The 27,561-nt window shown below is 45.6% G+C and overlaps 1 protein-coding gene across 1 annotated transcript in view; it reads left to right on the top strand.

Moving 5' to 3' along the window:
* The window catches only part of cacna1bb (calcium channel, voltage-dependent, N type, alpha 1B subunit, b), a 266,657-nt gene that overhangs the window by 159,116 nt on the left and 79,980 nt on the right, over positions 1 to 27,561 (top strand). Inside the window, 13 exon segments of the mRNA XM_065004677.1 lie at positions 8,793 to 8,865; positions 9,153 to 9,270; positions 9,592 to 9,659; positions 9,761 to 9,867; positions 12,069 to 12,131; positions 16,472 to 17,206; positions 17,276 to 17,475; positions 20,292 to 20,427; positions 20,631 to 20,760; positions 21,633 to 21,692; positions 22,016 to 22,122; positions 24,961 to 24,972; positions 26,178 to 26,198. Coding sequence (XP_064860749.1) covers positions 8,793 to 8,865; positions 9,153 to 9,270; positions 9,592 to 9,659; positions 9,761 to 9,867; positions 12,069 to 12,131; positions 16,472 to 17,206; positions 17,276 to 17,475; positions 20,292 to 20,427; positions 20,631 to 20,760; positions 21,633 to 21,692; positions 22,016 to 22,122; positions 24,961 to 24,972; positions 26,178 to 26,198 — 1,830 coding nt within the window.

The following is a 27,561-nucleotide window of genomic DNA, read 5'->3' as shown; positions in this document are numbered from 1 at the left end:
TAAACCAGTCTAAACAACAGGTTGTGCTGACAAAAAAACTAAACAGAAGTTTAACAGCCAGACCTGTTTACAATGTACCACATCTCTGGTGAGCATAAGGGAGAAACATTGTTTAGAAATGAGATGCGTGTCTGCTAAGCTAACAGTAGCTAAATTATTTACGATGGCAGCCATGTTTGCTTATGTTTGACAAGCGAAATCTCCCTAATCCCAGAATGCCATTCACTATAAGAATAAACTAAGTCAAAGATGGCTGCGCCCATTGCCTGAAAAATACAATACAAATGCATGCCTACTGCTTTGCCTAACCGTAGCGCAAAAGCTGAACAGAGTCGCCAGATAGTGTATCGTTTAAACTGTTTTAGGGGGTTTGTCGGTGTGTTCATTTAATTTGTGAGGGGCTGTCAAGTCTATGGGAAGTAGAAATGGCTGAATGTATTGTGGGGGGATATGATGCAGGAAATATTACTATCATGGGGGATTTATCAATAAATGGGGGACAAACACAGGAGAAGTTTATGAGCTAAATAAAAATAAAAACCTTGGAAAGGGGGGTCTGAGCTGGAAACCCTGAGGTACCATAGTTACAATCTGATGCCGCCTTCAAAACAACTGGGAACCGTGTTCAAAACATCTCAGACTTCAGTGCAAGACAACTGGGAACTCTGGGAAAAAAAGAGCTCCGAATGGGATTTTTTTGGGGGGCATGGTCATCCAACTCGTTATTCCAACTCTAGAACTTGGCCTCTTTCTAGAGGTCCGACCGACAGACACTTGACAGAACTTGACAGAATTCATTGTATGATGTCAATAAACATGGCGCCACTTACCATTAGCTCATCATAATCAGTACAACCTTCAGAAAAGTATTTTACACACATCATATTGCATTACAATCTATGCAAGAATCAAAATGCATGATTTGTCACCCGTACCTGAAAACGTGAATAAAACAATAAATACATTTTGCTCTATATAGATACAATGCCTTCAGGAAAGTATTCAGACCCCTTGACTTTTTCCACATTTTGTTTTACGTTACAGCCTTATTCAAAAATGGACTAAATGAAAAAATTTCCTCAGCAATCTACACACAATACCCCATAATGACAAAGCGAAAAAAAAAAATGTTTGGGAGACAGAGACAAGGCATAAACAGACTTCAATATCTATACTCAGACAGCTAATGATTGAGGCGATTATACACTGCAGCAGTTGCACCTCTATCAGCCAACCCCAGACAAATCTCTCAGTAAAATCCATGGAGGAAGGGAAAGTAAAGCATTTGAGAGAGCAGTCTCCTGCTCTGCAGAGATGTGAATGTCTGCAGGACATCACCACTAGCAGGGGATATGTGAGAAGCTCAAATCAAAGGCTAATACGAACAATGGGTAGGACAGAAAGATAAGATTAAAAAAAAAAGATAATGCAGTTGGAATTAGTTTTTTTTCATATTAACATCAGATTATTACCTCCTCTATTAGATAGAGATGGTGTTCTATATTTTTGGGGTCATTTCAGCAGACACTCTTCAGAGCAACTTACAGGAGCAATTACAGTTAAGTGCCTATGACCTCTTCGGCTCAGGGATTCAAACCAGTGACCTTTTGGTTTCTGGCCCAACGCTCTTAATCTGTAGGCTACCTGCTACCTTATAGGTGTGCTACATATCATATTCCTTACATGCTTTTGGGAAATACTCTAAATAGTCTAGAGGACTGTTACCACACTCTGTATCCCATCCTGTGTTAAACTAGATCCTCTCATTCTCCACAGAGCAGAGCCAGATGCACATCACTTCCTGTGTTAAACTAGAGCATATTCCTCTCATTCTCCACAGAGCAGAGCCAGATGCACATCACTTCCTGTGTTAAACTAGAGCATATTCCTCTCATTCTCCACAGAGCAGAGCCAGATGCACATCACTTCCTGTGTTAAACTAGAGCATATTCCTCTCATTCTCCAGCATATTCCTCTCATTCTCCACAGAGCAGAGCCAGATGCACATCACTTCCTGTGTTAAACTAGAGCATATTCCTCTCATTCTCCACAGAGCAGAGCCAGATGCACATCACTTCCTGTGTTAAACTAGAGCATATTCCTCTCATTCTCCACAGAGCAGAGCCAGATGCACATCACTTCCTGTGTTAAACTAGAGCATATTCCTCTCATTCTCCACAGAGCAGAGCCAGATGCACATCACTTCCTGTGTTAAACTAGAGCATATTCCTCTCATTCTCCACAGAGCAGAGCCAGATGCACATCACTTCCTGTGTTAAACTAGATCCTCTCATTCTCCACAGAGCAGAGCCAGATGCACATCACTTCCTGTGTTAAACTAGATCCTCTCATTCTCCACAGAGCAGAGCCAGATGCACATCACTTCCTGTGTTAAACTAGATCCTCTCATTCTCCACAGAGCAGAGCCAGATGCACATCACGTTGTGTCAGAGCCTGCTCTCACAAGCTTCTGTTTGAGGATTGATTAAATGAAGTCCCCGAAGATGCCTTGTGGGAGCGAAACAACATCAAATCCCTATTATCAGAGTAAACACTGTGGAGGTCTGCACATCGGCCCCAGAGCACTGCCTCCGGTGTGCAGCCTAGGTTCATCTTGTCAACCAAGAGAGAGAAAGAGGGAACGATGGAAAAGACCACGACTACATATTTGCGGGTGGACAATCCAGCTGATTGAACTTACCACCCCTACACTTACTATCTCTCGCACACACACAAACACACACACACACCACCACCACCACCACTTCTCTAAGCAGGGTATATCAGGAGTCATTTATAAAGCTGGTTGCTGTGGTAACCATATTTGCCCTCTTCCCAATCCAACCGCTCCTCTACTGCTTTGTCCTCACGCCATCACTTCCATTCTGATGCTCTTTCATCAGTGGCGTATCTCAGGTCTGAGCGTAGAGGGTAGAGGGTAGAGCGTAGAGGGTAGAGGGTAGAGCGTAGAGGGTAGAGGGTAGAGGGTAGAGCGTAGAGCGTAGAGGGTAGAGGGTAGAGGGTAGAGCGTAGAGGGTAGAGCGTAGAGGGTAGAGCGTAGAGGGTAGAGGGTAGAGGGTAGAGCGTAGAGGGTAGAGGGTAGAGCGTAGAGGGTAGACCGTAGAGGGTAGAGGGTAGAGCGTAGAGGGTAGAGGGTAGAGCGTAGAGGGTAGAGGGTAGAGCGTAGAGGGTAGAGCGTAGAGGGTAGAGGGTAGAGCGTAGAGGGTAGAGCGTAGAGGGTAGAGGGTAGAGGGTAGAGCATAGAGCGTAGAGCGTAGAGGGTAGAGCGTAGAGGGTAGAGGGTAGAGTGTAGAGGGTAGAGAGAAACGTGCAGAATTATAGCTAATCTCAGGCTATTTTACAAATTTTGCCATGAGGCTGAGAGAAAATGTTGCTGTTCATAGCTCAGGTATTCTTGAAAGACGGGACAGTCTCAAACAAATTTATACAAATATTTGTCTAAATATTAACAACATTTGAAATATATATTTTGATAGACCAAAGTATCAGCTATTTAGAGGAACAACCTCCTAATTATTATATATTTTGTTTCATAAAATGCAACTAACTTTATATCGACTCTGTCAGACCCCCTGAAAGGTATTTCATTTGTACAATTATTGTCCAACAAATGTTTAAAGGCCTTGATAGTTTAATTCTAACATTATATTATTCAAATATGTAATACAAACGCCTTTTTTTCTTCTTCATAGCACTATAAAATGTTCCAGGGCTAATTTCGTTAGCATTTTGGGATGTAATTCTAGATTTAGAACATAAAACAACATTTATAAAGCAAACAGTATCCCTTAGTTCTGGCACAACAAATACTTCAGTTGTTTAAGCATATGTTGCCGAACAGTGATACAAATATTTGTTCAGAATATTGACCAATACATTTTGACAGTGACAGAGTTGAAAACAGATACTCAGAACATAAAAGTTTAATTCAAACATTTATAAAATATGGAAAATGATTCATTTGAAAATCCCCAATAAAAACATAGCTGAAGTTAGACACAAATTTGACAGAGTTCATTCAAGGTGTATACACGGTAGTTGCTTTGACTCTAAAACCGAATTAAATGTAACATAGTTGGACCGAAATTCATATTCTATCAGGCAGATGGAGTTATGACCATGCTGCTTCCAATTTCGTTTGTTTAAATCTATCAAAAGTAGAGAACTTTGTGGCATGTATTGAGAACATGATTAAGAAATGTAGAGACATGAATAAGGGGTCCTTATGGTATAGCTGGCCCTGCTCATTCCTGTTTCATTTAGGATTTTTGACAAGTCTGACAGAGTTCACCAAATCTCTGGACACATTTCTTTGGAATCACAGTTTTGAGAGAAATAAGTCACAGAGGGCTATTGCAAGAAACTACATAAGATCTTTTTTCAGTTAATATCCATTATCTGCAGTTTTTAGAATTTTAAACACTTTTTGGGAGATTTACAATTGGGATGCTTTGTTCTAGACAAGGGCATTTACGGGCATAGAGCAGACATGGAACTTAATAATATTGAAAGTATTTTAAAAAATCCCCAAACAAATATTTTCCCTTATAAAATTCCCCCCAAAATACATTTGAATATCAAATAATGCAACAAAATCATTTATTTTACAAATAAAAATACAGTGTCCCTGCCGGACAACGATTGTCTCAACGTTCAAGCATATTTGAGCTAATCTCCTGCTATTCTACACATTTTGTCATGAATGCTGAGAGAAAATGTTGAACTTTCAAAGTGCATTTCCTGTAATTCTACACATTTCTTTTATGGCTTATGATATGTTCATATGCTATCTGGGGGGCCCGACCTCCGGGGGCACCCCAACCAATAAACCTAAACCTAAAGAATGGGGGTCCCCAAAGATCATGGGCTCCCACCTTGGAGGGCTACGGGAGTTTGTGCTACACCAGTGCGATCTCTACAGCAATGTCTTAAGTGTACATTGCAAGTCTATCTAGTAATCCATTTATAATTCATTGGGGTTATCGTGCAACCTGGTCAGAACTTCCGATTGTTCAAAGGGTAAGGGGAAAGCACAACCTGAATGCCCATCTCAAATGACATGCATATGACTGTATGTAACGGCTTTTGCAGGTGCCTAGGTAAGTCAAACAACAGTGTTTTCATTGGAGCTATTGTTAAACCATTGACGATACTGTTTGAAAAACAGCACTCCTTTGAAAATGTGCATCTTGTCTGACTCTGCACACATGTACTGTATAAAATGTAGACACATGATCAGTTGGTCGCAGGGGATGGTCAGTGTTTTACTGTGTTAGCAGTGAATGGTCATAGTGTCATAGGTAGCATGTATCTGTCCGTTGGTGTTTTCTTCTTGTTCTGTGGGATAACTATATAGCCCACCATTGTACCTTTCATTCTCTCACTTCGTCACGTCTTCTTCAGTTTCGAGAACTGCAGACTCAGGTTTTGTCAGGATTGTTCCTCAAAAGGCAGGGAGTCATTTGAACATGGCGTTGGGGTTCTTGACGACTTGATAGAGCATTTTTCCTTTGTGTGCGTGGGATTGGTAAGGTCATACAACTGACCTGGATAACCCTGTGAATGTGTTTGCTGCTACAGTGGATCACAACATGTTTACACAAAGTTTAGAATCAAATATCAAATCACATCGGAGTTTATTTGTCACATGTACAGGATACAGCAGGTGTAAACAGTACAGTACAGTGAAACATTTGCAATCTCTTCCTTAACAGGTTGGTTATACTACGTCATATAAAGAAATACACAAGAGAAATAATAAAGTACACCTAAAAATAGAATAAATACACACGATAATATACACTTTATATGACAAGGTCAGTATCAGCACCAATCAATGAATGTGATACTGGTGGCAGTTGTGTAATCAGGGTTAAAGTGACAGCAGGATACATTTTAAAATACTTGAGCGTGTTTCATTTTCTGACCATCTATATTGTTTATTTCATCAATTTAAATGTATCTGTTTTCAGCCTCTATTCCACTGAGATTTGTATTGCTTGTCATGGAGTAGTTGGACCGGTCTTGTTTTGTGAAAGCTTGTCATGGAGAAGTTGGACCGGTCTTGTTTTGTGAAAGCTTGTCATGGAGAAGTTGGACCGGTCTTGTTTTGTGTTGCTTGTCATGGAGAAGTTGGACCGGTCTTGTTTTGTGTTGCTTGTCATGGAGAAGTTGGACCGGTCTTGTTTTGTGTTGCTTGTCATGGAGAAGTTGGACCGGTCTTGTTTTGTGTTGCTTGTCATGGAGAAGTTGGACCGGTCTTGTTTTGTGTTGCTTGTCATGGAGAAGTTGGACCGGTCTTGTTTTGTGAAAGCTTGTGGTCATACATCAATGGGGGCTTCAGAAGACATTGATACGTGTATGTTCTATTATAGTTCATAGCTACTGACACACAGCAGAGGAAAACAGAACATGAAAAATAGACTCCAAAACTTCCTCGGATGCTCAGGTCTCTTCTACCTGTCCTCGTTCTCTGGCTGCGTCCCAAACGGAACCCTCTTTATTATAGTGCACTACTATTGACAGAGGGAAAAGGAATAAGGTGCCTGTTGGGACACCCAATCCTTGTCTGTTTCTCTGCACTATACCATGGAGATCGTTCAGGCGTCACACCAGGAGTGATGAGAAGGTTGGAGCTGTGGACTTATGTGGCTCCCTCCTTGGTGACTTCTGTGGCTCCCTCCCTGGTGACTTGTGTGGCTCCCTCCCTAGTACTTGTGTGGCTCCCTCCCTAGTACTTGTGTGGCTCCCTCCCTAGTACTTGTATGGCTCCCTCCCTAGTACTTGTGTGGCTCCCTCCCTAGTACCTGTGTGGCTCCCTCCCTAGTACTTGTGTGGCTCCCTCCCTAGTACTTGTGTGGCTCCCTCCCTAGTACTTGTGTGGCTCCCTCCCTAGTACTTGTGTGGCTCCCTCCCTGGTGACTTGTGTGGCTCCCTCCCTGGTGACTTGTGTGGCTCCCTCCCTGGTGACTTGTGTGGCTCCCACCCTGGTGACTTGTGTGGCTCCCTCCCTGGTGACTTGTGTGGCTCCCACCCTGGTGACTTGTGTGGCTCCCTCCCTGGTGACTTGTGTGGCTCCCTCCCTAGTACTTGTGTGGCTCCCTCCCTGGTGACTTGTGTGGCTCCCTCCCTAGTACTTGTGTGGCTCCCTCCCTAGTACTTGTGTGGCTCCCTCCCTGGTGACTTGTGTGGCTCCCTCCCTAGTACTTGTATGGCTCCCTCCCTAGTACTTGTGTGGCTCCCTCCCTAGTACTTGTGTGGCTCCCTCCCTAGTACTTGTATGGCTCCCTCCCTAGTACTTGTGTGGCTCCCTCCCTAGTACTTGTGTGGCTCCCTCCCTAGTACTTGTATCGCTCCCTCCCTAGTACTTGTGTGGCTCCCTCCCTAGTACTTGTGTGGCTCCCTCCCTGGTGACTTGTATGGCTCCCTCCCTAGTACTTGTGTGGCTCCCTCCCTAGTACTTGTGTGGCTCCCTCCCTGGTGACTTGTATGGCTCCCTCCCTAGTACTTTTGTGGCTCCCTCCCTGGTGACTTGTGTGGCTCCCTCCCTGGTGACTTGTGTGGCTCCCTCCCTAGTACTTGTGTGGCTCCCTCCCTAGTACTTGTGTGGCTCCCTCCCTAGTACTTGTGTGGCTCCCTCCCTAGTACTTGTGTGGCTCCCTCCCTGGTGACTTGTGTGGCTCCCTCCCTAGTACTTGTATGGCTCCCTCCCTAGTACTTGTGTGGCTCCCTCCCTGGTGACATGTGTGGCTCCTTCCCTGGTGACTTGTGTGGCTCCCTCCCTGGTGACTTGTGTGGCTCCCTCCCTGGTGACTTGTGTGGCTCCCTCCCTAGTACTTGTATGGCTCCCTCCCTAGTACTTGTGTGGCTCCCTCCCTGGTGACATGTGTGGCTCCTTCCCTGGTGACTTGTGTGGCTCCCTCCCTGGTGACTTGTGTGGCTCCCTCCCTGGTGACTTGTGTGGCTCCCTCCCTGGTGACTTGTGTGGCTCCCTCCCTGGTGACTTGTGTGGCTCCCTCCCTAGTGACTTGTGTCTCCTGTTGTTCCATGGCTCTGTATTACTTCATGACTGTCATATGAAACAACCTTCATAACCGTCTCATATAGGCCAATCCTCACCTGAAGCCTTGGAACCTCGAATTGGGGAGGCACATATATGCACATAATACTGTTCTGTCATCTCCACAAAGAAACCACTCAAACAATGAAAGTAAAGGAAATCAATCATTGTTCAATGCAGTGTTTCTCTTTGACTGTTGTTGTAATGTGTGGGTATTTTTGATGAAATCCTTTCCATGCACAGAAAACATGTTTTGAAGCTTACGGTGCACATGCTATGTGTATGTGTACTGAGACACGGCATAATGGAAAGCTGTTGTTGCGTTGAGTTAGTTAGAGCAGGTTTTACTTCAAAGAGTATGCCTGCCAGTTGATGTCAGTTGACAGACTTTCAGTAATTCAGGGTTGGTGTAGCATATCCAATGACTGCAAATGTCATTATAATAGCTCTATACACAACCACACATTGACCCAGTTTGTTTGATGATATTGCCTTGATTAAATTCCTATTTGATTTGTGTTTCACATACAGCACTGTGCTCTATCCCATTTCATCTGCTGTGACCACTAGGGTCACCACACTCCAACCTGGATGGAACCTGGATGGAACCTGGATGGAAGCCAATGTCTCTGATTCTGAACGTCCTCTCTGTCAACTCTCAAGCCAGATGTCTTCAGTTTGACTCGATGTGTTTCATTGTTCTTTCTCCAAGGTTTAATTTCGAAGAGGAGACGCCGACGACCAACTTCGATACCTTCCCGGCGGCCATTCTCACCGTCTTCCAGGTACACCCTGTCTCTACTTCTGTCCTTTTATTTACCCAACTTTCACTTTGGAGCTGTTTCCTTTGGAATGTTGGACTAGAATTGTGTGTTGAACAAAGATAGTTAGTCATTTGTGAAATGTAGTGGTCTACTCTTTGTCTCCAAATGACTCATCTTTCTATTAGCCCGTGTTAGACTTTTGAAAGTCATTAACGGCTGAACTTTTGATGCTGCAGGATTAACTCAATATTTTGTTAATTTATGATGAATAATTTGCGTGTTCTTCATCTCTCTATGATCAACGTCAGATTCTGACTGGCGAGGATTGGAATGCAGTAATGTATCATGGCATTGAGTCTCAGGGGGGCGTGCGGCGGGGAATGTTCTCCTCGGTCTACTTCATCGTCCTCACACTCTTTGGAAACTGTATCCTCTCTGATCCTAAGTCGTGCCATTGCATGGATATCAGAGATTTCATCTGCATGAAGCATTTATGGAGTGAAATAGAAATATCTCATGTCATGCTGTACATTTTGAACATTTATTTCTGGGGGGGCATGCTCCCGGACCCCCCTAGAAGGGTTCCCCCAGTGAATTCTGAGTTTGAGTGATACTGTAACCCTTTTTAATGGCATGCCATCTAGTCTGTTGCTGATGGTCAAAGCGTTTGCTTGCAATGTACCATGGCTTAGCCGTGAAAGCCACTACTATTGTGTCAAGTATTTTCCTGAGTTTAGTTCCAACCAGACACTCTCCTGAACGTCTTCTTGGCTATCGCCGTCGACAACCTCGCCAATGCACAGGAGCTCACCAAGGTAAGGCTGAGGAACCATGTCCTACCCTGGGAACCTTTTCTGTTTTTTTTTCTGAATAAAATGACCCTTGGTTACCCATCCCTTCTGGTCTATTGGTCCAGGATGAGGAGAAGCAGGAGGAAGAAGCCAATAAGAAGCTGGCCCTGCAGAAGGCCATGGAGGTGAAGGAGGTCAGCCCCGTGTCAGCAGCTAACATCTCCATCGCTGTGTAAGTCTAATATTCCAGTCCCCTCTGTGCTCCCCAAACATGGTCTCTTCCTTCCGTGTTCCCTCCCATTCTGACATCAGCCTGTTGTTATATTGTGAGGTATCAGATATAGCTTGTTCTGCCCTTTGTCAATGTGCTGTTGATGTTGGTGTCTTGGCTTTGAACACTGTCTCTCAAAGTAGCTCTGTTGTGATATTGCCACTGTCCATGTGTATTCTCCTAACTACACGATTGACATGTCTACGGGGGGGTAGCCTATTGGTAAAGAGCGCTGGGTCAGTAACTGTAACATCGCTGGTTCAAATCCCAGAGGCGACTAGGTGAAAAACCTGTCTGTTAACCCTAACAGCTCCAGTCACTCGCTCTGGAACAAAGTGTCTCCTAAATGTACTGTAAACTTCTGTGTATATGTTTCTATCTACGTGTGAGCCTTGACTACCATCCTTCTCTATCCCCCAAATTGCGTTGTAATGTTGGCCATGATTGCCTTACAGAACCGGGAGCCCCTCTGTTATCCTCCTCCCATACTGAGGTGGAAGAGGTGACACAGACAATGTCTCAATTGGCACCCTATTCCCTATATGTGCCATGTCGTATACATCACCAATTAGATATTGACAGGAGTGGATGCTTGATCTGAAACTGATCTCCAATCAGCATTCGTTTCCTCGGCCTTTCGCTCTCATTTAGTGAATATCGATATGACTGAGTCATCTACTGGAGTCTGAGGGAGTCAGTCAGAACATTGTCAACATCAACAATCTCCTGTAACCTAGTTATTGTATCTAACCACACAGCCATGCCCTCTCACCACTGGTATTGGCTTTAGGACTAATTCATCACTAGGCATTAAGGATGCCATTATGCATTAGGTGAGAGATGAGCTTGGCCCTCTATTGACAACATAACGAATATTGACAAAACATTTTGACGGTCAATAAGTCATTGGTTTGTACATGACCATGCATCAGTAATGTCAGTCTCAGCCCAGGTAGGACACATGGTTTATTAGATGGATATGACATGGCCTCTGTGTCCTGACTGTGACCACAATGACCAGGGTACGTATTGATGCAGACCCTCAGAGCAGGAATGCTGATCAGTTTTGTCTTTAAGATCCTAATGGATAAGATTATATGGATAGGAGGGACCTGATCCTAGATCAGCATTCCTACTCAGAGGCACATAGGTCAGAATGGTGGTTAGTTTAAGAAACCAAATCATTAAAAATAATTAATAATTTACCTCTCAATGACAGATGAGCATCTGACCAAATTAAGTCAGATTTTAGTTCTAGGTATACCGAGAATATGAATAAATAAGCACATTTAGATTGACAGTAGCCTACTGTATAAATCCTGATGATTACTTTTGAAGATGCATTTGCCATTATATACTGTAGCAGATAACATTAAGTATCAGATTACATACTGTAACAGACTACATACTGTATCAGATAACATACTGTATCAGATTACATACTGTAACAGATTACAGATTGCATTATCTTCATTTAGATTTTTGTAAACTAGAATGATTAAACCTTAACGTTGCTCATTTGTTAGTCTATTTCAAAGCTGTGTTGATACAGGCCATTTCTGAGAGAAGATATCTGCATAATGTGCAATTTTACAAATCTTTTTACTCTTGATGAAGTGAATCCATAATCATATTTTATTCACAAAAGTAATCATGACGTTTTTAACAAAGAACATTGTCTGTTTGATTGAAAAGTTCACGCTAACACTTGAAAGGCTTTGTAAACCCATTGTTTATTGAACTTTGTAAATCCACTTTGATGCCATTTCTCCCATTACTTTGACTTTCTCCAAAATGTTTTCAATTTGATGTCTTTGGTAGCACTTCAGTGAAGGGGTTTAGTATCTATTTTTAATATTTGCCACAATATCTGCTTCTATTCCACCCCTGGTAGTTGCTTGACCACAGTATGTACAGTATTACAGGCCTACAAACGATCTATACTGTATCGCGTACACTACTCTCACTGCTGAAGTGTTAACCACTACTGTAGTTGTAGCTCTGTTAGACTAGTCCTTTATGATCGTGGAGGGGACAGGTGGACAGACAGACACTTTATGGAGGAGTTTGACTGACTTCCACCTCTCCCCACCACATCCTTTTGGCTTGTCTTATCCTTCCTTTCTTTTATTTGTCTTTTTGTTTTATTTCTGCATGTGCAGTTTTGTAAAGCAAAATCGAGATGTACTCTCTCGCAGCTCGTCCGTCTCCAGCGTACATTCACCGTGAGTTTTTGCTCTCTGTTAAAATATTCTCACCCCCCCTCTCTCTTCTCCTCCCCCATCTCCTCCCCCAAACCTGCGTCCCTCTGCTACCCCAGTTTGCCTTGCTCCTCTCTCTTCTTTCCCCTCCTTCCAATTCTGACACCCCCTCTTCCTCACCCCATCCACTTCTCCATCTCTCCTTTAGCCTCATGCTCCACCTAGCCGTCCCAATCCGTCTATTCATCACTCTCTCCATGACTCCTCCCAGTGTTGAGATATGCTTGAAACTGGAGAATCCACTGGTGGCTCACTGGTGGCTGTCACTATAGAGTGAGATTTAAGATAATGACACTTGTCATATTTGCTGAAGTTAAAGGCAAAAGAGAGAGTGTGTATGTGCGTACGTGCGCATGCGCGTGTGTATGTAAACGCTTATGTGTGTAATGCGTGCATGTAAATGTGTGCATGTGTGTAAAAGTGTGTTTGTATTTCTGAATATTGGATATGTAATTGTGCGCCGGGTTTCGTCTGCACTGTGTTGATGCCTGAAGCGATGAGAGTGAATCATTTCTATATAAATATATAATGTCCTTGTGCTCAGTCAATTCCCCAGGCACTTTGGCAGTTTTACAGCTTCTGTTTTTTTATGCCCCGGTTTCTCCTTTTCAACACACTATGAGTGAGGGCCAAACTATATAGTACAGTAGCCAGGTGGTAGTCTGCCATACTAGACGATTGAATTGTTGATTTAGCCTTACCTGACACTTCGTTATCATTTGTTACCAATTAGTAACAACACCTATTTCTAAATGTTGTGGTGTGGTGCTGATGGTGTTAGTCTCTCTCTCTCGCTGTGTGTGTGTGTGTGTGTGTGTGTGTGTGTGTGTGTGTGTGTGTGTGTGTGTGTGTGTGTGTGTTGTGTGTGTGTGTGTGTGTGTGTGTGTGTTTGTGTGTGTATTTTTTTCATGTTCACTGTGATTTACCTCTCATAACAAGAGCACATATTTCACTAACATGTCTGTTTGTGGCCGATATTTCTCTCTTACTGTACTTGCCTATGCCTTGCATATTTTATTTGCCTGTCCGTCTGTTGCTTGTTTGTCCGTCTTACTATGCGTAAGTTGTGTCTTTGGCTATGCCGGATTAAGTGATATGACATGCTATTCTATAAAATAATTTATCCATAATTAATATCACCTGATTGAGCTAATCATGTAAATGTAATTAACTAGAGAGTCGGGGCACCACAAAATAATATTTATAGAGCTGTTATCTTCCGAATAAACGCTTAAAGACCTAGTAATGTTTTACATCAATAGCAGTCAATATTAATCGTCATCTTAATTCAGTCTCATCTGAAAGTTGTAAATTCTTGGTTCTGCACGAACCCTGGCTAATAAGTTGAATCAGCAATACAAAATTGGGTTTAATTATTTATTTACTAAATACCTAACTAATCACACAGAATTACACATACACATAATTAAATCATAACTTGATTACAAATTATGTCATAAAGGAAAACGTCCCTGGTGGGCGGAACAGATATGACAGCTTGTTACACAAAAGAAAAGGGGCTGGGTTTGAGCAAAAGAGCGGGAAGACTGAGGAACAAAGGGCGAAGCTGTGCTATTGTAAATACAGAATCTTATGCATTCTAAATTACCGCCCATTTGCAAAAGGAAAATGCAATAAATATTTACTCTGAGCTGCGCTTCGGTACGTTGCTGGTAGATGGAAGGCCGTGTTGCCCTACCGAGTCCGTTGTCCTTTGAAGAATTGGATACGTGGTAGTAACATCGTTGTGTGGTAGACGGAATACTCTGTCTGTTCCTTCGTAACATGCGTTTGCAGCTGCTGTTGCTAACTCAATGGCTAGGAGGTATCACTTCTGTAGTGAATAAGAGTTCAAAGTTCATACCATTCACACCCAAAGCTCACGCTGATGTTGGCTTCGTTCTGTAGTTATTATCTGAACCATTCTGACATCGGACCGCCATCCTCACATCCTCGGAACAGGAGGTTATATTGTCGTCAAGGCTTTATATAGGAAGGGAGAGGAGGGCGTGCTTGAAAAGTTTTATAGCCCATGTCCCTTCACAGGGGCAGGCCACTGATTGAGCAGAGCCCTAAACTTATGAAAACCCAAATCTCACATTTTAGAAGCTAAAATCACATTTTATCCCATCACGAATAATTTCATATTCAAACATTTAAATTGAACAACAATTCCATGTGAATCCGATAACTCTGATGTGTAGACTTTCCACTGTAGAGTTTATGTCATCTTATCATTGATGAGAATGTCTCAGATGACAACCGAACTGACATCATATTCATTAAGTACCACCGCATATGTTCAATTGGTCGGATTACCAGAATATAGTTCATTTACCCTCACCTTCTGATGTTCCCAGAATCTCTATGTTAACCAAGGGTTTTGCAAATGTAACATCAGTAGGGTAGAGAGAGGAAAAAGGGGGGAAGAGGTAGTTATGACTGTCATAAACCTTACCCCAGGCCAACAACATGACACTTACTTTTGTCTGTCTTATCTACTCCCCCGCCCATCGAGTCTTGAGGTATAGGTGACACCAAGGGGGCAACTTTACTAGTCATACATACATACATACATAGGTCTGCATGTACATTCCTACTGCACACACAGATGAACATAGTCAACCACATCTAAAAACACATGTACAAAGAAAGCATCATTGAAATGATTTCTTAGGATCATGATTTGTTCATATCATGATAATTCTATAGATATCCAATTAGATTTCTAGAAGGGGCTATGTCATAAACCCTCAAAGTTCCCGAATGGCATGAACATGGCAGCCATTGTGGTCAGGGAGAAATCCAAAGCAGTTGAATTGGAATAAATGGCAGTTGAGGCACAGGGGATGCATCTCCTGCTTTTACTTACTTAAGTAAGGCATCTGATATATCACAAATTGTCTAATAGAATTGTCAAATAATTATAAAAACAGTTTACACAGGTTCTATGTGTAAATAGCCTCTAAAATATATATGTTTGTTTTCTTTTAAAGCTGCGAGTGTTATAATATTATACAATATCAGTGCTTTATTCATGTACAACTTGTCTAAGTCTATAATCAACCGATGTCAACCAGTGTTTGGCTGTGGGTTGACTGCATTGTTTGCATGGAATGTTGGCTGTGGGATATTGGCAGTTGCTAGCTAGCTAACAAACATACTGGGCAGATAATATTCTAATTCATTGTTTTACTCAATATCTTATCACAGCACTGGTTGGCCACCAGCTTACCAACTCCATTACCAAAACCCTTTTTTTATCCTTAACAACCAGGTTCATGTCCATTCTTGTATTCAAATTCCACATTCTATGGATGTTACCATATCCCATGACAGAAGGAACACAAAGGGTTACTTGAAATCTATAATTCCTCTCCCATCTCCACACTAATCCACTAGAGTTTGGCCTTGGTATTAAAGGAAAGATTCACCCATTTTGAATGTTATATTGTTTTTGGACATCTCTAAATTATGTTCTATCGATTCCCGGGGTTTTCATGTGTATCTAAGCTATTACAATTCAAGCATGCAGAAATATAGCCAGTATGATGAGTTGTGCATTATGTGATGCAAAATGTATCACACTGGCTGAGACAATTAGCATTTTTAAAGTTGTATATCTTGAAAACCTGATTGCTGACATGCAGAACGTTTTGGGACTGTGTCAACAGTGGACTACTGAAACAAATACCAAAATATACGTTTTTGAGTGGATTATCCCTTTAAGGTTACTTAAAACCAGACCCATTTTTCCCGTTCTCTGTGTGTATTCAAGTGTTCCAGTCTGTCGGGCAAGATAGCTCACCTTTCAGAGAAATAAAGTAACTAGAAAGTCAACATGTGAGGTAGTTTTGGATGCTGGTGGTAGGGGGTGGAGATGACAGCTTGCAGACCCATTGTGCAGGTCAGTACTGGCTGCTCACAATACTTGAGAATTGTCATCCTTAACTGTTTCCATCCATAGTAGTAACTCACACGAATCGATGAAGCAGGAAGCATACGCAAGGAGAAAATGACGTCACCCATGCAACCCATCACATGCCTGTTAGGCCTCACAGAAAAGCATCACTATGGTAACCGTGGTCCCTCAGACATGGCCATGGCCTGCATTCCAAATGGCACTCTATTCCAAAGTCGACTGCTTTTGACCAGGGCTCTGGCCAAAAGTAGTGCACTATATAAGGCTTAGGGTGTCATTTCAGACGCAGCCCCATTGTGCACCTGTCGAGGGTTTGGGTGAGCATGTTTAAACTTCACAAATGACAGGTTTCCCTCCCCTTCCCTGTCCATCCACCCTGCAGTAAGGAGCAGCAGAGAACCAATAAGATTATGTCTGTGTGGGAGCAGCGCACCAACCAGCTGCGTCAAAACAACTTGAGGGCCAGCTCAGAGGCTCTGTTCAACGAGCTGGACCCAGAGGAACGCCTGCGTGTCTCCTCCGCCCTCCACCTGCGCCCCGATATGAAGACCCACAACGACCGCCCTCTAGTGGTGGAGCCAGGCAATGGGGACAAACCACGACCCCCCAAGGAGGACAGAGATGGAGCAGACCCCCAGCAAGAGGGAGGAGACCCCTACGGCCCACAACTCCGCAAGCACCACCGTCACCGGGAGAGGAATGGGGAGAACGGGGAGAGCAGGCATCACACCCACCACAGCCGCAGTAGGGACCACTGCCACCCAGACGGGCCCCGGCCCAAAGAAGGAAAGGTGGAGAGGAGCCATAGTCGAGAGGGGGGCCAGGGCCACAGGCACCATCACCAGGCTGGATCCCCGGAAGAAGGGGTGAACGGAGGGGGGGAGGAGAGGGAGCACCGCCACCACCACTCCCACAGACAGCCCCGAGAGGGGAACGGGGTCCTGGCTAACGGGGCCAGAGTGGAGAGGAAGGGCCGGGGCCACAAGGAGGGGAACGGAGAGGGGAACGGAGAGAGGAGGAGATACCGCTCCCGCATGGTCAGGGCCCAGTCAACTCTGGATGGAGAGGAGTGCAGAGAGAATGGAAAGAGAGATGGAGACTGGGACCAGGGACACAGGTGAGTGACTAGCGCATTCTCAATGTGCTTTAGTGTCCTCTTTTTACTATTGTCATGTCGTCACCACAGAGCTTCACTGGACGCTCAAGGGGAGAGCCTGGCCACCAGCCCTGTGCAGCCTCCTGCAGGTTTGCAGGCTGGAGAGAAGCAAGAGGATGCAGACAACCAGAAGAACAGCCACAGAGCCAGCCAGGCAGGCCTCAACAGCAACACTGTCCACATCCCTGTCACCATCACCGCCCCGCCCAGAGAGACTACCATCATACCCAGTCAGTACCCCAGTCAGTATCCCAATCTGTACCCCCGTCAGTACCCGTCAGTACCCGTTAGTATACCCGTCAGTATCCCCATCAGTACCCGTCAGTACCCGTCAGTATCCCTGTCAGTATCCCTGTCAGAATCCCCGTCAGTACCCGTCAGTATCCCCGTCAGTACCCGTCAGTATCCCCATCAGTACCAGTCAGTATCCCCATCAGTACCCGTCAGTATCCCCGTCAGTACCCGTCAGTACCCCCGTCAGTATACCTGTCAGTATCCCCGTCAGTACCCGTCAGTATCCCCGTCAGTACCCATCAGTATCCCCGTCAGTACCCGTCAGTAACCGTCAGTATCCCCGTCAGTACCCGTCAGTATCCCCGTCAGTATCCCCGTCAGTATCCCCGTCAGTAACCGTCAGTATCCCCGTCAGTAACCGTCAGTATCCCCGTCAGTACCCGTCAGTATCCCCGTCAGTAACCGTCAGTATCCCCGTCAGTATCCCCGTCAGTAACCGTCAGTATCCCCGTCAGTAACCGTCAGTATCCCCGTCAGTATCCCCGTCAGTATCCCCGTCAGTACCCGTCAGCACCCCCGTCAGTATCCCCCTCAGTACCCGTCAGTACCCGTCAGTATCCCCGGCAGTAACCGGCAGTATCCCATCAGTACCCGTCAGTACCCGTCAGTATCCCCGTCAGTATCCCCGTCAGTATCCCCGTTAGTACCCGTTTGTACCCCCGTCAGTACCCCCATCAGTATCCCTGTCAGTACCCGTCAGTATCCGTCAGTATCCCCGTCAGTATCCCCGTCAATATCCCCATCAGTACCCGTCAGTACCCGTCAGTATCCCCGTCAGTACCCGTTAGTATACCCGTCAGTATCCCCGTCAGTATCCCCGTCAGTATCCCCATCAGTACCCGTCAGTACCCCCGTCAGTACCCGCCAGTATCCCCGTCAGTACCCGTCAGTACCCATCAGTATCCCCGTCAGTATCCCCGTCAGTACCCATCAGTACCCGTCAGTACCCCCGTCAGTACCCGCCAGTATCCCCGTCAGCATCCCCGTCAGTACCCATCAGTACCCGTCAGTACCCGTCAGAACCCATCAGTATCCCCGTCAGTACCCGTCAGTATCCCCGTCAGTATCCCCATCAGTACCCGTCAGTACCCCCGTCAGTATCCCAATCTGTACCCTGTCAGTACCCGTCAGTACCCGTCAGTATCCCCGTCAGTAACCGTCAGTATCCCCATCAGTACCCGTCAGTACCCGTTGGTATCCCCGTCACTACCCGTCAGTATCCCCGTCAGTATCCCTGTCAGTACCTCCGTCAGTATCCCCATCATTAATCCAGTCAGTATCCCAGTCAGTATCCCCGTCAGTATCCCCATCAGTATCCCCGTCAGTATCCCCATCAGTATCCCCGTCAGTATCCCAGTCAGTACCTAAGTCGGTACCGCAGTCAGTACCTCAGTCGGTACCCCCGTCTGTACCACCGTTAGTACCCTGTCAGTACCCCGCTAGTATTCCAGTCTGTATCTCAGTATGTACCCCAGCCTGTATCCCAGTCAGTATTCCAGCCTGTACCCCAGTCACTACCTCAGTCAGTACCTCAGTCGGTACCCCCGTCAGTACCCTGTCAGTACCCCGCCAGTATTCCAGTCTGTACCCCAGTCTGTATCCCAGTCAGTATCCCAGTCTGTACCCCAGTCACTACCTCAGTCACTACCTCAGTCAGTACCTCAGTTTGTACCCCAGTCTGTACCCCAGTCAGTATCCCAGTCAGTTCCTCAGTCGGTACCCCCGTCAGTACGCTGTCAGTACCCCGCCAGTATTCCAGTCTGTACCTCTGTCAGCATCCCCATCAGTACTCCAGTCAGTACCTCAGTCAGTACCTCAGTCAGTACCTCAGTCTGTACCTCATTCAGTACCCCCAACAGTACCCCGTCAGTATTCCAGTCAGTACCTCAGTCAGTACCTCAGTCTATACCTCAGACTGTACCTCCGACAGTACCCCGTCAGTATTCCAGTCTGTACCTCAGTCAGTACCTCAGTCTGTACCTTAGTCGGTACCCCCGTCAGTACCCTGTCAGTACCCCGCCAGTATTCAAGTCTGTACCTCAGTCAGTATCCCCGTCAGTACTCCAGTCAGTACCTCAGTCAGTACCTCAGTCTGTACCTCAGTCAGTACCCCCAACAGTACCCCATCAGTATTCCACTCAGTACCTCAGTCAGTACCTCAGTCTATACCTCAGTCAGTACCTCAGTCAGTACCTCAGTCAGTACCTCACTGTGTTATGGTCCTGTCAGGCATGGGCTGCAGGGGAAACACTTAAGTCAATATCTCTCTCTCTCTCTCTCTCTCTCTCTCTCTCTCTCTCTCTCTCTCTCTCTCTTCTCTCCCCTCCCCCTCTCTCTCTCTCTCTCTCTCTCTCTCTCTCTCTCTCTCTCTTCCTCTCTCTCTCTCTCTCTCTCTCTCTTCCTCTCTGTCTCTCTTCCTCTCTCTCTCTCTCTCTCTCTCTCTCTCTCTGTCTCTCTCTCTGTCTCTCTTCCTCTCTCTCTCTCTCTCTCTCTCTGTCTCTCTCTCTCTCTCTCTCTCTCTCTCTCTCTCTTCCTCTCTGTCTCTCTTCCTCTCTCTCTCTCTCTCTCTCTGTCTCTCTTCCTCTCTCTCTCTCTCTCTCTCTCTCTCTCTCTCTCTCTTCTTCTCTCTCTCTCTCTCTCTCTTCCTCTCTGTCTCTCTTCCTCTCTCTCTCTCTCTCTCTCTCTCTCTCTCTCTCTCTCTCTCTCTCTCTCTCTCTCTCTCTCTCTCTCTCTCTCTCTCTCTCTCTGATAGTGAATAACATAGACTGTGAGAGCCTCCCCCTGAACGAGGAGAAGAAGAATTTAGAGGAGGATGAGGAGGAGCTGAAGAACGGCCCCAAACACATTCTACCCTACAGCTCCATGTTTGTGTTCGGGCAGACCAACCCGTAAGTCAGGGCCAGAGACATCGAACCTGCTGGTTCTAATTTATCTTGCCCATATGTGTGCAGTATAACAGTGATAGTTCCACCTATAAAGGCAGTAAGACATTTTCTGCATTACTGTATTGAGTCCAACTCAGTGTTCTGTTAGTGTTTTGGGAGGGTATGTTGAGTGAACTCAGCGAGATGACCTGTGCTTTGCTGTTCAGGGTGCGTCGGCTGTGCCACTACGTGGTGAACCTGCGTTACTTTGAGATGTGTATCCTGTCGGTCATCACCATGAGCAGCATAGCCCTGGCTGCTGAAGACCCTGTGCAGGCCAATGCACCACGCAATAACGTGAGTCCTGCAGGTGCACACACACACACACACACACACACACACACACACACACACACACACACACACACACACACACGCACACACGCACACACACGCACACACACACACTGGGCTGCTGGGTTTTTGGGTCCTTTACAAGTACAGAGGCCTGAGGGGCAGTCCCTACTAGTGCTAAAGGAATTTGGACTTAAATTGTGCCTCCAAATCCCACAACCCCCTCTGGTCCTCATTCCGACGGACTGACTAACTGAGTGAGTAGCTGATTCATTAGGCCTGATTGAGCTGACAGAAGCTTCTAGAATTTCTGTTAATATCACCTGACAGTTAGACTGTGTGAGAGTGCACAGTATTTCTGCAAAGTATTTTTTAGTTCATTTGGGTCTTCAAAAAGACAGGCTTAACTTATTAGCATTCTAGTGAAGGGCTCAGCTGGAATAAACATGAGCTGAGTGCTGCTAAGGCTATTGCCTGCTTTTTTGATTTTGATTTATTAGGATTCACATTAGTCGTTGCCAATGGCGACAGCTAGTCTTACAGGGGTCTGACATGTAACGAAAAATACATTACAGACCAAATATTTTACAGTTGACATACATTTCAAAACATGAACATGTAGTGTGCGTGCGTGTGCGTGCGTGTGCGTGCGTGTGCGTCTATCAGCTCCACATACGCGCCACAGTACATACACACAACAAGCAGGACACATGGGGGAGCGGTGTTGTGCCGTGAGGTTTTTGCTTGATTTGTTTTCTGAAACCAGGTTTGCTGTTCACTTGCGCATTTGTTTCTTGGGAAAGGGTAAAGAAGACGGCTGTGTGACTTCTGACAGGCGGTTCAATCGTGTCTCACCGTCATATGTCCTCTTGCAGGTGCTCAAATACTTGGACTACGTCTTCACGGGAGTGTTCACCTTTGAGATGGTGATTAAGGTGAGAGGTCAATGTCATGCCGGGGAACGTGTTGCCAATGGACATTGGACGGTTCCCTCAGTTTGAATAAAAACACACAGAGGTGCATCTCTTAGGTTGCAGCTCAAATTAACTGCACTGCAACGCTGCCTCAAGTTGGAAGGGAGATATCTAGTTCCTTTTTAAGTACTACATCCAATAGCAGGGCTCTTTACTGGAGTGGTAACGTTCATCCCTTGGACACTTATACTGTTTCAGAGGGTGAGATTGCAAACTGTTAGTACTAGTAGTTTAATGTGAATCTTCTTCCCCGTATATTCGATCGTCTGCAACTCTGTGTGTAGATGATAGACCTGGGACTACTCCTCCATCCTGGTTCTTACTTCCGCGACCTGTGGAACATCCTGGACTTTATCGTGGTCAGTGGAGCTCTGGTGGCGTTCGCCTGCTCGTAAGTACACACTTTGACGTACTGCATGTTCCCCTGGCAGCTGTAGACTTAAAGGCTTAAAGTGGCAATCTGTGATTCCGAAAAACAACAACATCCGTCACCTTGTTTTGATAAACAGCTGAGGGGCGGGGGCTGGAGAAATGTAACCTCTCTTAAATTCGAAGATCGGAAACATGGATGCGAGGACTGTTTTAAAACTACACAGTGGTTGTTAACAATTGGATTGTTTACAAACAATCGAGTAAAACAAGTTGATCTTATGGATTATGGGTAAAACAGTTGAAGCTCATGAGACAGGGTGGGTGGCGCAGTGGTCCAAGGCACTGCATTGCAGTGCTAGCGGTACCACCAGAGATTCTGGGTTCGAGCCCAGGCTCTGTCGCAGCCGGCCGCGACCGGGAGGCCCATGGGGCGGCGCACAATTGGCCCAGCATCGTCTGGGTTAGGGAGGGTTTGGCCAGCAGAGATATCCTTGTCTCATCGTGTACTAGCGAGTCCTGTGGCGGGCCGGGCGCAGTGCACGTTGACACGGTCGCCAGGTGTACGGTTGTTTCCTCCGACACATTGGTGCGGCTGGCTTCCGGGTTGGATGGGCGTTGTGTCAAGAAGCAGTACGGCTTGATTGGGTTGTGTTTCGGAGGACGCATGGCTCTCGACCTTCGCCTCTCCCGAGTCCGTACGGGAGTTGCAGAGATGAGACAAGACTGTAACTACCAATTGGATACCATGAAAGTGGGGAGAAAAAAGGGTTAATTTAAAAAATAATAATAATAACATTTTAAAAAGCTCAAGTTATATTCTTCAAGAATGAATGGCTATATATCATTAATGTAAATGTCCAAAATGCATGGATCAATACTGGTTTGCCCTTTTAAATTAATTACTGTATTATTACTGTTTCAAGGCCTGTCTCAGCCAACAGCACCTCTCCCCTACAATGTGCCACCTTGACAGATCCCCCCCCCCCTCCCCCCCTCAGTCACACACTGGCTCCCCCTGCTGGCACACATACAAATAAAATCTAAATGTATTTGTCACATGCGCCAAATAAAAGTGTAGACCTTACCGTGAAATGCTTACTTACAAACCAAGAAGAGTTTAAAAAATATTTACCAAATAAACTAAATAAAAAAATTATAAAAAGTAACAAAATAAAATAACAATAACGAGGCTATATACAGGGGGTACCGGTACCGAGTCAGTGTGCAGGCTTTATACAGGGGGTACCATTACAGAGTCAGTGTGCAGGCTTTATACAGGGGGTACCGGTACCGAGTCAGTGTGCAGGCTTTATACAGGGGGTACCATTACAGAGTCAGTGTGCAGGCTTTATACAGGGGGTACCGGTACCGAGTCAGTGTGCAGGCTTTATACAGGGGGTACCATTACAGAGTCAGTGTGCAGGCTTTATACAGGGGGTACCGGTACCGAGTCAGTGTGCAGGCTTTATACAGGGGGTACCATTACCGAGTCAGTGTGCAGGCTTTATACAGGGGGTACCGGTACCGAGTCAGTGTGCAGGCTTTATACAGGGGGTACCGGTACCGAGTCAGTGTGCAGGCTTTATACAGGGGGTACCGGTACCGAGTCAGTGTGCAGGCTTTATACAGGGGGTACCGGTACCGAGTCAGTGTGGAGGCTTTATACAGGGGGTACCGGTACCGAGACAGTGTGGAGGCTTTATACAGGGGGTACCGGTACCGAGTCAGTGTGGAGGCTTTATACAGGGGGTACCGGTACCGAGTCAGTGTGCAGGCTTTATACAGGGGGTACCGGTACCGAGTCAGTGTGGAGGCTTTATACAGGGGGTACCGGTACCGAGACAGTGTGGAGGCTTTATACAGGGGGTACCGGTACCGAGTCAGTGTGGAGGCTTTATACAGGGGGTACCGGTACCGAGTCAGTGTGCAGGCTTTATACAGGGGGTACCGGTACCGAGACAGTGTGCTGGGGTACAGGTTAGTTGAGGTAACTTGTACATGTAGGTAGGGGTAACGTGACTATGTATAGATAATAAACAGCGAGTAGCAGGGTGGGGTCAATGTAAATAGTCCGGTGGCCATTTGATTAACAAACACGCCTGTGTTAAACTCTCTCACTCAAGGCCCAAAAGATTCCCCCAAACATTCTCCAAAGCCAACCTCTCTGTACACCTCTCAGGGGCTCCAAACTCCATTGCCTATGATTATTGTGTCTCTTCTCTTAGCCTATCATAACCCCCTCCTATCTGTGTACTAATACCGGGTTGATTTGAGCTATGAGCGTGAGGTTGATCTGGGGAGAGGGGCACCGTGGGATCCTCATAGTGCTAATGTACAGCTGTTCCTCTCTCCCTCCCTGGGGAACTGAGACGGAAAGTCATCAGGTGCATCTATGGCAAGTAACACACACACACACACACACAGTCTCAGACACACACACACACACACACACACACACACACACACACACACACACACACACACACACACACACACACAAAGACAATATCGTAAGGTGAAAACCAGTCTTTTCAAGCATGCCGACCAGCCATCTGCGTCTCTGGAGTAAAAGGAAATGGTGTTTTCTCTGCCAGCTCCTTCAGTTGTTTTACACCCAGTGGTGTCACGATGGGGCTAATGTGTAATAACCTCTGAAGTAGCTAATTGTACCACATCTGTATTGCTGTTGTTTTACTTCTCTATCCTTCTAGCCTCTTCTCTCTTTTTTTCCGGGCAGTAGCATACTGTGTTTTGATGGGTTCCTCTGTGGTTTTCTGTGTCGCTGACTCTGTCTCTTTCCCCTTTCTTTCAAACTGTCCCTCTGTCTTTCTCTTTTGTTGGCTTGGATTGCTTTCAGGAGCTTCATGGGGTAATGCCTTTGTGATTGCCTGCTTTCTTGCGTGTCCCTGTCTTGCGTGTCCCTGTCTTGCGTGTCCCTGTCTTGCGTGTCGCTGTCTTGCCTGTCCCTGTCTGTCTGTCTTTCACTGCCTGTCCAGCGTATACTGTAGGTATGTAGCGTAGCATGACTGTAGCCAGCAGCCTCACTCTCATTGCTCAGTCCATTTGCTTAACCAGCCTATATATCTATAGATTCACATTCCTTATATTACTGTATATTGTTCTGTTTATTTGCACGTTCATTGATTTATTCTCCCATTTAAAATTCACACGGTCTCGTCATTGAGAGGATATTTTTGCATGGAACAGTAGGTGCGTTTGAGATGTGTGTGCGGTCACTGTATGTGTGTGTGAATGGCTGTCTATATGCTCAAACATCCAAGTGTGTGTGTGTGTGTGTGTGTGTGTGTGTGTGTGTGTGTGTGTGTGTGTGTGTGTATGGTAGTTGTTGTCCCATAATACTGGCTCAGTATGGTATATATGTGTTCCTCTCCTGGTACTGTGGAATGCTGGGTAGCTGATAGGGAGGTTATCTGGATGATATACTTTCTCTCCCTAGCCTCCATCTCTGAGCTGCTCACTTCCCTGGCAGACAGACAGAGGGATAGATGGCATCTCAGATGTGTCTTTTGTCGAACGTCATGTCTTCTCTTCCTTGATGCCATCTCACTGTAAAATCCCAAATGGCACCCTATTCCTATATAGTGCACTTATTTTGAAAAGGTCCCATATGGCTCTGGTCAAAGGTAGTGCACTATGTATGGTTTAATTTAGGACGCACCCTGGGTCTTCTTGTCAGAAACAGAAGATAGACAGCCATAACCCCCTACAGCTGTCTTTTTCAGATCAGTCTGAAGGTTTCTTCTTTTTTTTGCTCTTGACTTGAAGGGAATTAAATGCTTCCTTTTGCTTGTCATTATTTGTCTCTTACTGATGTGTTTCAATGTTCAGTATTAAGTCTTAAGGCTAACTAGCTCCAGCCACTATATCTCCTCCTCTCTTCAACAGCGTTATTAATACTATCTTATAGTGGCCTAAAGTGTTTATTTTTCGTGGTGTTTCTGTATATTTCTGCTTTTTTCTTTGTCTTCATGAAGCAGCCATCATTTCTTCTGTGCTTTGTGGCTTTGTGACGTGTTTGTGTGTGTTCTGTTTATTATTGTTTCTCTTCATCAGATCGCAACAAAGCGTGGCCAGGTGGGGACCAACACTCTCTCTTATTGACCCCTGACCCCAAAGCCCCATCCTCCCAAAACGTTCCCCATCAACCTCCCCCATCGCGTTCCAATGCTCTCACTCTCTGTCCTGCACTGGGCAGGATACCCGTCCCCCCCCCTCTTACCCTCTCAGTGAACCAAGACTCTTCCCAATAGCTTTCAGAAGACAATCACTAATCATATTACACCCCGTCTCTTGTTGCCATTGTGTGCCGACATGATAAATTAAAGGACGGTTATACAACGCCAACATACCCAAGAATTACAGTAAATCAAGTCAATGTTAACAAACGGTGTCATCAGAAAGTCACATTTCACATACAGACATCCTTACCTCATCAGCATCATCATAAATAGCGAAATAATTAGTGAGAAGGGCTGATCAGGGAGGGTGAATTTAGTTTCCCCTTCTTGTTTGGACAGCTCCAATGGCTGAGAACGCTGTAGTCACGGTGACCGAGGATAATCAACAGACAGAGCAGAAGGTTGGGAATAATACCCACTGAGAGGCAGATGATTGGAAGACAGATACCCCCATCCGTAAACAGGAACTGCTGCGCGCTCTCTTTCGGAAAGGGGCAGCTGAGAACGCTGTAGTCACGGTGACCGAGGATAATCAGGGATGATCTGAGCTACTTTGATGTGAACACACACACACACATCCATCCATCCTTTCAGCCCACGGCTCTTCTGAACGCTATTGGGGTACGGTTCACTCGCCATCTAGACGTGTTGAGACCCTGGACTGATGCTAGCGGGGGGGTTGACTGACCATATTGCATGCCAGGGTAACCAGGTCTTTCAGAGCATGACTGTTGCATGCCAGTGTATTAAACCTAAAGCTCCCATTGGATAAGAAAAAGTCAACACACTCAATCTGTGTGGAACCATGCTTCTGTTTTTCTTCTCTTTACTGAGGTATGATGTGTCCACGGAGTTCAAATAGACTAAGCCATTATGGCCTCGGTCCTCACTTGAGATATGTGCATGTGTAGCTGTATAGTGGAATACCCCCCCCCCACACACACACTGCTGCATACATTTTTACTAAACAGTACATTTTAAATAGTGTGTAGAACGATTAGTACACAGTATGTAGTTTTAGTAAGTAGTAATCAAGACAGATTTCAGACACGGCCAATGTGTCGGTAGATTACTGTATTGACTCCACATTCACTGCCATTGACCAATGTCCTTCTGGCTCCTGAGGACAGTACGGTATATTGTCGCTAACAGGTTCTAAATCATTGCTGTTTAACCCGCCACTGTAGCAAGCACAGCTCCAATGACTAGGACAGCTCCAATTACTAGGACAGCTCCAATGGCTAGGACAGCTCCAATGA

Source organism: Oncorhynchus nerka, linkage group LG19 (genome assembly GCF_034236695.1).
Source record: "Oncorhynchus nerka isolate Pitt River linkage group LG19, Oner_Uvic_2.0, whole genome shotgun sequence".
Lineage (NCBI taxonomy): Eukaryota > Metazoa > Chordata > Actinopteri > Salmoniformes > Salmonidae > Oncorhynchus > Oncorhynchus nerka.
Note: the sequence above shows the minus strand (reverse complement) of the source record. Positions and strands in the feature narration are given on the sequence as shown.